A 10,755-nucleotide genomic window follows, 5' to 3' on the forward strand; every position below is an offset into this window, starting at 1 on the left:
TGCTTCCATGGAGTTGTAAGACTTTCTAGGGGCCCTCTGTTTGTCTGTTTTTGTGTTTCTCTGTTTTGTTCTGTGGACTTACTGGACGGACGTTATGGGACAGACTCAGACTACTCCTCTAAGTATTATGATTGATCACTTTAAGGATGTGATGGGAAGAGCTAACAACCTCAGTGTGGAAGTCTGAAAGGGTCGGTGGCAGTTTTTTTGTTCTAGTGAGTGGCCAACTTTCAATGTGGGATGGCCACCAGAGGGGACCTTCGACCTCCCTACCATCCACCGAGTCAGGAGTATCATCTCTCGGCCTAAGACAGGCCATCTTGATCAGCTCCCTACATTATCACTTGGCAGGACCTTGTAGAAGACCCACCCTCTTGGCTTAAGCCCTTCCTAGCCCCACTCCCTCCAGAGCCAAAACCCATTCTTGCTTTGCAGGGGACAAAGAAGAAGAAAAGTCTTATCCAGCCTTCAGCACCCTTCTACCCTGTCTTACCAGGGGGTACTGAAGAAGAATTAATTTTTCCTCCCCTGTATAACCCCTCTAGGATGCCAGAAGAACACCATCCTCCCCCTCCAGGGAAGGCAGACGCTGTTCTGAGAGCAGGAGGCTGAAATACTCCAGTGGGAAGCCCGCCCTTTACCAGACAAAGGGCTCAGAGGGAGCAATCCGCCTCCACCGCTGACTCCACTATTCTGCCCCTGCGAGCCACTGGACCCCCAGACGCGGAGGGGAATCAGCCCCATCACTATAGGCCTTTCGCCACTAGTGACCTCTACAATTGGAAAGCTCAGCATCCTAAGTTTTCCAAGAAACCGGCAGGGCTTATTGATTTATTAGACTCTGTTCTTTTTACCCATCAGCCCACGTGGGACAATTGCCAGCAGCTTTTGCAGGTCCTGTTCACGACTGAAGAAAGAGAAAGAATCCTCAGTGGGGCCCGAAAACCAGTTCCGGGTGCAGAAGAAATCCCACCACCAACCAGGCTCAGATAGATGCCTCCTTCCCCTTAACTCGGCCCCAGTGGGATTTCAACATGGCAGAAGGTAAGGAGAGGCTCCGGGTCTACCGCCAGACTCTAATGAGGGGTCTCCAAATGGCTGCTAGAAAGCCAACCAATTTGGCCAAGGTAGGAACTGTACAACAGGGAAAAGATGAATCTCCGGCTGCCTTTTTAGAACAGATCATGGAGGCATTCCGTACCTATACCCCCATGGATCCAGAGGCTCCGGAAAGCAAGGCAGCTGTTATCATGGCCTTTGTAAACCAATCGGCCATAGACATTAGGAGAAAATTACAGAAAATAGATAGACTAGGAGAAAAAAGTCTGCAGGACTTACTGGTGGTAGCTGAAAAGGTATATAATAACCGGGAGCCTCCTGAGGACAAGCAAGCTCGTGCCATGGCGGCTGCCAGCAGTAAGTAGACTTGAGACCTGGCCAGAATACTACTAGCTACCACTGCTGACTCCCCCAAGGAACGAGACTGCCGTCTCCAGCAGCTGGCAGATGATGCAAGAAAAGGTAAAGGAACCACCAAGGGGGAAAGCAGAGGCTGCAGAAGGATCAGTGTGCATACTGCAAGGAGATAGGGCATTGGACCCGAGATAGTCCAAAAAGGGCCGGTGGGAAGGGAAGCAAGACTGATCAAGTAAAAGTCCTAGAGCTAGATGAACTAAGTGATTAGGGAAGTCGGGGTTTGGACCCTCTCCCCGAACCCAGGGTAACTCTTAAAGTGGAGGGGACCCCTGTTGACTTCCTTGTCGACACCGGAGCACAACATTCGGTCCTCTGCACCCTACAAGGAAAACTAGCCAGCAAGAAGTCCTGGGTACAAGGAGCAACTGGTATGAGCCAGTATTCATGGACTACCCGAAGAACAGTAGATTTGGGAATGGGCCGGGTATCCCACTCCTTTATGGTAATACCAGAATGCCCTTACCTGCTGTTAGGACGGGACTTACTGACCAAGATTGGAGCTCAGATAACTTTCAGACAAGGGGGGCCTCAGATCACCGATGGCAAGGGCCACCCTGTCCAGGTCCTGACCATGAAACTGGAGGATGAATACCTCCTCCACCAGGAGGCGCTCCCGAGAGAGGATAATATAGACAGATGGTTACAAGAATTCCCCTTGGTTTGGGCAGAGACAGGGGGGATGGGACTAGCCACTCACAGGACCCCAGTCCTGGTAGAGCTCAAGCCAGGAGAGAGTCCGGTAAGGATCAAACAATACCCCATGTCTCAGGAGGCCCGGAAGGGGATCCAGCCACACATCCGGAGACTATGAACCCTAGGGGTACTAGTTCCTTGCCAGTCTGCCTGGAACACCCCCCTACTGCCAGTCAAAAAGCCTCACAAAAATGACTACCGACAGGTACAAGACCTCAGGGAAGTAAATAAGAGGGTCACGGACATACACCCAACTGTTCCCAACCCATATACTCTCTTGAGCTCCTTGGCGCCCTCCAGGGTCTGGTATACTGTACTAGATTTAAAGGATGCCTTCTTCAGTCTGCCGCTGGCACCCCAGAGCCAACCCTTGTTCGCCTTCGAGTGGCATGATCTGGAGGAGGGCTACAGTGGGCAACTCACCTGGACACAGCTACCTCAGAGATTCAAAAATTCACCCACCATCTTCAATGAGGCACTACACGAGGACCTGGGTGAGTACAGAAGGGAGCACCCTGGCCTCACCCTTCTACAGTACATAGATGACATTCTGATTGCTGCCGACATGGCCAAAGACTGTGAGCGAGGGACCCAGGACCTGCTGGCTACCCTGGGGGCCTTTGGGTACCGGGCATCCGCGAAGAAGGCTCAGATATCCAGGGAGAGGGTAAGTTGCCTGGGATATATCTTGGAGGGTGGACAGCGGCAGTTATCAGATGCCAGAAAAGAAACTGTCCTAAAGATCCCTACTCCCACCTCCCGAAGAGAAGTGAGGGAATTCCTAGGATCATCCGGCTACTGCCGCCTCTGGATTCCAGGTTTTGCTGAGATCGCCAGGCCCCTATATGAAGCTACCAAAGAGGGGAAAACATTTAAATGGGCTGAAAAAGAAGAAACTGCCTTTAATCAGTTAAAAAAGGCCCTCCTAAGTGCCCCAGCCCTGGGCCTACCAGACATTATGAAGCCCTTCCACCTCTTTGTAGATGAACATAAGGGAACAGCAAAAGAGGTTCTAACTCAAGCCTTAGGCCCCTGGAACCACCCAGTGGCTTACCTGTCTAAGAAACTAGACCCAGTGGCTGCCGGCTGGCTGCCATGCCTAAGAATTATTGCGGCAACAGCACTCCTAGTCAAGGATGCAGACAAACTGACCCTAGGACAGGAGATCTGGATCACGACCCCACACACCATTGAAGGGGTCCTGAAACAGCCTCTGGATAGATGGATGAGCAATACATGTATGACTCATTACCAGATCCTCCTACTCAACCCTCCAGGAGTGCGGTTCCACCCCAGTGCAGCCCTCAATCCTGCAACTCTGCTGCCCGACCCTGACCTAGGTGCTCCACTACATGACTGTGCGGGAATCCTGGAACAAGTACATGGATTGCGGACGGACCTGACCAACCGGCCCCTCCTCGATGCCGAGGCTACTTGCTTCACTGATGGCAGCAGCTTTGTGCGAGACGGACACAGGTATGCGGGTGCAGCGGTAGTCACCGAAACGGACACCATATGGGCGGAGGCTCTACCTTCTGGAACGTCAGCCCAGCGAGCAGAGTTCATAGCCCTCACCAAGGCGCTGATGCTGGGAGCTGGAAAACGGCTTCACATCTACACAGACAGCCGTTATGCATTTGCCACAGCTCATATTCATGGGGCAATTTATCAAGAGAGGGGGTTACTGATGGCAGAAGGACAGACTATAAAAAATAAGCAGGAGATACTTAACCTGCTTACGGCCTTATGGCTTCCTGCCAAGCTAGCCATTATCCACTGCCAAGGGCACCAAAAAGCTGATAACCCAGTAGCTAGAGGTAATTGAAAGGCTGACCAGGCAGCCAAGGCAGTAGTCCTTACTCCAGTCCCCACCATGACCATACAACTACCGGACCCAGGAGACCCAGTTTTACCAGACCAGCCCAAGTACTCCCAGGAGGAGTTACAGCGGATCAAGAAACTCCCCATGGCTCAGGAGATAAAGGGATGGTGGTATACACCTAACAAGGAGCTTGTGCTGCCAGACCGTCTTGGAGTCTCAATATTAGAGCACATGCATCGGTCTACTCACATGGGGGCCCGAACATTAAAAGACTTAATCAGACATGCCAGAATCAAGATTCAACAACAGGACACCAAAATAGAGCAAGTTTTATCTGCCTGCAAGACCTGCCAACTCACCAAGGCGAGAGCCACATCAAATAAAAAAGGAACCAGGCTCAGAGGCACCAGACCAGGAGCCCAATGGAAAGTCGACTTCACTGAAGTCAAACCAGGAAAGTATGGTTATAAATATCTTTTAGCATTTACAGACACCTTCTCTGGCTGGGTGGAGGCATACCCAACCAAGCATGAAACGGCTCAGACAGTGGCTAAGAAGCTACTAGAAGACATCTTACCTAGGTATGGTTTTCCTGCCATGGTAGGATCAGACAATGGACCAGCTTTTATCTCACAGGTAACACAGGCAGTAGCCAAGGCGGTGGGGGCAAACTGGAAATTACATTGTGCTTATAGGCCCCAGAGCTCAGGACAGGTAGAAAGAATGAATAGAACCCTAAAAGAGACCCTTACCAAATTAACCATGGAGACTGGCAGGGACTGAGTGACTCTCCTACCGTACACCCTTTACCGGGTTAGAAACACTCCTTACACTCTGGGTTTTACTCCCTACGAGATCATGTTTGGCAGGCCACCCCTGTTATTCCCAGCCTTCGAGCTGAACTTATTGCTGAGTTTAAAGATCAAGAACTTTTTCTTTCCTTGAGAGGGCTCCAGAGGGCGCATGAGGACATTTGGCCGTGTCTCCATGCCATCTATGAGGCTGGCCTGACCCCGACATCTCATCAGTACAGGCCAGGAGACTGGGTCTACGTCAAGAGGCACCACTGAGAGACTCTCGAGCCACACTGGAAGGGACCCTACATCGTGGTGTTGACAACCCCCACTGCTCTCAAAGTAGACAGCATCACGACCTGGGTCCATCACACCCACGTTCGCCCAGCAGACCCCTCCTCGATCCGGAAGGACGTCGTCACGGGATGGGCTATCAGTCGGGACCAACACAACCCGCTCAAGCTCAAGCTACAGCGCATTCGACCCACCTAATATTGGTAACTCTGTTAACTCTGCTTGTCATTGCTCATGCTGCTGGGAGTCCCCACGCCCCCCAAAACATCACCTGGCAGATCATAGACACCAGCTCGGGGACAATACTTAATCAGACCTCCCAGAGCCACCCAGGGACACTTGGTTCCCAGAACTTTGTGTAAACCTCCAAACTCTGTTCCCCTTGTCACCATAAATGCAGCCGGTCCCATGATTGGGTCCCTAAGCTACATGACAAGGGGGGAATGAAAGGGCGGGCCTACGCCAGCCTACTCCATCTTGTTCTGTGACCTTCACCTTGACCACACCTCCTCCCCTGAGTAACCCCCCCCACCTGCTTAACGGGACTCGGACCCTTCCCCAGGGAAGGCCATAGCCATTACCTCACCAACTGCCCCTAGGCCCCAATAAAACCTTTGTCCTTTTGAAACTCGCTCTCTCTCCCTGGTATCTCACCACTGCGTTGGTGCAGGTAGGGGATTGAGATTGAGCTAGCTCGAATAAAGGCTCTTTTGCTTTTGCATCGGACTCGGCTCCCTGGCGGTCTTTGGCGATCATGAATTCTGGGCATAACAATCAAAGTAATTTAAGTTTGTTGGTTTAATTAAGGTAGACATGTCTTTAGAGTTATCAGCATTAAATATGAAACTTATTCTACCTATGTTTGCTAAAGGTCAAATAAGCTCATATTATCTCTGTTCCAACTATTAGTAAAAAGATGACTTAAAGGTTAATTTTGTCTATCTTAAAGTTTTCATGGGTAATTATCAAGATAGTTTTCAAAGTCTTTGGTAGAATGAAACTTTGAAGTTTCACTTGCATGATAAATGGGATTGAATTCGTTGGACATCTAGGTCCTTTCCAAAAAGGATAAAATACTAAAGCATTGATTACTGAACATAGGTTTGTGTTTTTGATTTACTGGAGAGCAAATAAGGCTATTTTGGGTCTGTTGGTAAACATGCTTTGTGCTTAAGTGGTTCATAAATTTGCCATCTAAAGAATTCTGGTGTAACAGTTTACAATTGGTTACTACTTAGTTTTCACTGAAGACTATGGTTTCTAAGAGTTAATTCTGCTGAATGAAGTTAAGACTGATGTAAATAAGGGAAACAACTCTGTATGTAAAAAAAAAAAATATGAGATTTGTAAGAAAGATAAAAGGAATGCAAAGTATTTTTGTTAAAGGTAAAAGAAAGTAATTTTGTTCTAAATGAGATTGGTTGTTTGGAGAGATACGGCTTGGGACATGATTTGAAGGCAAAGGAGAGGTGTAGAAGGTTCATGAAGGGAAATTTTGGAAAGGAATTTTATGTGTGGTTAGGACAGACTAAGGTTGAAATGGATTCTGCTTTTCTCTCTGCTCAAAAGACTAAGTTTTCTTGGACTGTTGACCTGCTTTTGATAAGAAAATGTAAAAAAAAGTTTTTTTGTTTGTTTGTTTGTTTTGTTTTTTCCTTTTTGTCTGCCAAGAAAACCAAAGCTTATGTTTGTCTTTTTCAGGTCTTTGATTACTTAGTTACAACTTCTCAATGTTAAAGGAGCTAAGTATTTTTTTTGTTTTGTTTTGTTTTAGAAATTTATTGTCAAATTGGTTTCCATACAACACCCAGTGCTCATCCCAAAAGATGCCCTCTTCAATACACATCACCCACCCTCCCCTCCCTCCCACCCCCCATCAGCCCTCAGTTTGTTCTCAGTTTTTAAGAGTCTCTTATGCTTTGGCTCTCTCCCACTCTAACTTCTCTCTTTTTTTTTCCCTTCCCCTCCCCCATGGGTTCCTGTTAAGTTTCTCAGGATCCACTAAAGGAGCTAAGTTTTGCTAACTATATAACCCTAACATATTTGCCTCTGGAACCTCTTATTGCCACCTTGGTTAAATAAGATTTGTAATGATCTATAATCCTATTTAGGATGTGCTTTATAGCTTTCTCAGGTTTTAACAAACTTTCCCAAGATTTAAATTGTAAATGAAGTATTTTTGACCAATTAAGCTTTATTTATGTAAAGTTACTCTGAAAAGCATTGTCAAACAAATGGTAAACCTTGGGGCTGTATTGCTTGGGTAAATGCTATAACTGCTCAAATATACATGCAACTCCTAAACTTTTAATGTTTTGGTAATAAAGTCATCACTTGATTTTCTGATTATCAAAGTGTTAGATGTGTTACAGAAATAACTGGATTACCTTGTCAATTGCATCATAATGAACTCATCAGATCTGTAACAGTGTCCATTTCTGAGTTTTTGTCATTTATAATTGTTCTTATTCTCTCACAAAACATATTTCATCTTCAAGGAGATTCATAAAAAACTTTTAGAACAAATACAGGTATTTGACATCTTTAAGAATAATACTAAAGTGGGTATGAATTTCCAGAACTAAAAAACTACATTCAAACTGAACAAGAATTAGGAACATCGGACCAAGTGAACTGAGGAAGATTATAGTTTTTGTGACCCTTGTTTTAAAATATTGCTGATTCTCCAAATATTTGCTTTTCCAGATTAAGGAAACTTTCTCTTAAGACATCTATGACATACAGAAGTGTGATAAAGTATTCATTTGTAAACAAACTGAACTGTTTACCTTTTCTTTTTACCTGAACCTTCTGAAATTCACAAACTCAGTGAGTGTTCTTTCTTTCATGGCAATTACAGTTATTTGCATAAGTTCAATAAGACTCTGTTCACCTTGTAACAAGACATCATTGGAAATACTGTTTATTTTACCAAGGCTTTGACTGGAATATCGTATTTGGGAGGCATGCATAGGCTCAGATATGACCATACAATTTTAAGGAACTAAGGTTGACTTTATGAAACATGGAGCCATTAAGCTCCTTGGAAAAGCTAGCCTGATACCTTGCTTATAGAGCTCCCAGCAGCCTTACCAGATGAGTAAAGAATGCCAATTTCTGAAAGGTGCAAGTACCTCAGGATACTTCAGGAATCTCATGAAGAGGAATTTGCCCAAATCTATAGGTATTGCAGGCATGTCTGATGGCAAGTACTTGGCTTGGCTTCTGGCCTAGAGGGGCTACTAAAAGTTCAGTTTAGAGGTTCCTTATAAAAAGTTCCAGCAAAGCAAATTTTAAAAGATCTATACGATCAATCACTACTCTTGCTAAACTTATGTAAATAATTAGGCCGAGCTTGTTAAAACTGAACTTGCTTTACAAATAAACTAGTCTTGGTTTGACTGTCTCTGGAAATGAAGGTTACTAGAGAGTAAAATTATGTTTTAATAAGGCATCTTTATGGATGTTAAATTCTAGTTCTGATTGTCTTTAAATGTTTGCCTAAGCTAGACAACTTGAGGTAAATTTCAGAAAAATTGTCACAACAGCACAGGTATGAACAATCTTCTTGCTTATTATTCTGTAGTGATAACAGAACCCCATGGGCATATGATTATTTAAACAACTAAAAAATGGGGATGGACTCCCCCAACAATTGTACATGAAAAGACTTTTCTCACTGTAGACCCTTCAATTGATGAAGACTATAGTGTTTTATTAAATTATTCACTTGAAGCCAGGTTAATCCACAAATCTATAAATAAATATGCAAACCATATCCTCCCTAAACCTGAACTGACAGTTACTAGAAACCCACTCCATCCATATAAACCCAGGAGGCCTAGTTTATTTAAAGGATTGAAAGTCTAATACAGCAGGGGATTTAATTCCAAAATAGAAGGGCCCCTACTAGGTCATATTATATACTCCCACTGCAATAAAGTTATAGGGGCACTCTTCATAAGCTCTTATATCTAAAATAAACCTGTACCCCCTTCACAGTAAAGCAGTGAGAAAACTAAAGTACTTATTCCTACAAACTTGTGGAAGACTTCAAACTTCTCTTTTGATGGCTGTACCTTTCTTTTTCATTCCCCTTTCCCCAATTTATACCAACAATTCTTTCTTACAATGGGGCATTCAAAAGGATCACCACAGACATTTGAGTTACAAACCAGAAAGACCATATGATCTCTGCTGCCAGTTACCATACCATCTGAGGCTGCTTCAAGCCTGATATCTAAAAAATCTTACTGGCAGCACTGGTAGACCTTGAGTTTGTAATTTTCTGTAACCATTAACCTATATTTTTCTTGTTTCTATGAAAGTACCTCTTCTTAATTACTTGGTTGTTTACTAAACAAAACAGAGTCTATGTAATGGCTATATACCACCTGTAACACAGTTAAAAACCTTAAATGACTCTCAAAATAACGTTACATTATTAAATACTAAAATAATTCAAATGCATAAAAATTTTCTACAAAATAGAACAGGGTTAGATGTTTTAGCTGTTGCACAGGTGGAGCTTTTGCTCTCATAAAAAGAAAATGTTGTGTATACATTCCAGATTACCACAAAAAATATTTCTGGATTTCTAACTGACATGAATATTTGAATTGGTGCTTTAAACAACCCCTCTCTTTCCTTTAGGTTAAACAACTTTAGCTTGACAATAACTAGGCCTCCAGTAATCTGTAAGTCTTTAGCATATGAAAATTTCTTTGGACTCTTCCCTATAGTAACAACTAGCCATTCTTCACAACCCCAGTGCAGGTCTTCCTGTCCCTGTGCTTTAATAAAATCACCTTTTTGCACCAAAGACGTCTTCAAGAACTATTTCTTGGCTATCAGCTCTGAACCCCCATCATTGCCCTCCAAATTTCATCAATCTAGCCAATTTAAAGTTCTCTCTCTCTCTCTCTCTCTCTCTCTCTCTCTCTGTCATTAATTCTCTTCTGCAAAGCTTCCCACCCCTTCCCAGTATTAAGTACTCATCCTCATGCAATTGCATGAGGGGTGGGGGCCTGGGTTGTGTGTGGGATTTCTCTGATGGATCCTGCTGAACTTTGTGGAGATTCACTCAGAATTCTAGAGTTGGTATCAAGATTATTTTTGTGGTTTTTTTGTTTGTTTTTTTTAAGTGTATTTATTTATTTTGATGGGGAGGAAAAGACAGGGAGAGATAGAATCCCGAACAGGTTCTGAACTATCAATGTGGAGCCTGCAGGGCTCAAACTCATGAACCATGGGATTATGACCTGAGCCAAAATCAAGAGTCAGGCACCTAACAGACTGAGCCACCCAGGTGCCCCAAGACTTTTTAGGTTTTTACTTATTTTGAGAGAGAGAGAGAGAGTGCAAGTGTGGGAAGGGCAGAGAAAGAGGGGGAGAGAGAGAGATAGAATCCCAAGTAGGCTGTCAGCACAGAACTCGACATGGGGCTTGAACCCATTAATCATGACCTGAGCTGAAATCGAATGTCATACACTTGACTGACTCAGCCACCCAGCCACTCCACCTCACAACTATTTTAAAGTAAAAAGATCTGAACTAAATTCAGATCAGAAAGAAATCTTCTTTGAATACCCCTCATCAGACTAAAGCAGAGTCTCCAGAAAATATAGCTGCCATTAATGCCTCTCAAAAGGAGTTTCCTGTGGGGTACCTGGGTGG

The 10,755-nt window shown here is 44.5% G+C and overlaps 1 protein-coding gene across 1 annotated transcript; it reads left to right on the top strand.

Annotated features, from left to right (window-relative positions):
* Nucleotides 1–837: 837 nt before the first annotated feature.
* On the top strand, nt 838–8,313 carry LOC121039931 (uncharacterized; the record flags this gene model as incomplete). The annotated part of the gene is given in 4 exon segments (XM_040490382.1): nt 838–961; nt 964–1,523; nt 1,526–4,540; nt 8,155–8,313. Coding segments are annotated over 4 exon segments (3,858 nt in total), but the record flags the coding sequence as incomplete, so codon positions are not given.
* Nucleotides 8,314–10,755: the final 2,442 nt, after the last annotated feature.

The sequence above is a fragment of the Herpailurus yagouaroundi genome, unplaced genomic scaffold, assembly GCF_014898765.1.
Source record: "Herpailurus yagouaroundi ecotype Mexico unplaced genomic scaffold, PumYag 181, whole genome shotgun sequence".
Taxonomy (NCBI): domain Eukaryota; kingdom Metazoa; phylum Chordata; class Mammalia; order Carnivora; family Felidae; genus Herpailurus; species Herpailurus yagouaroundi.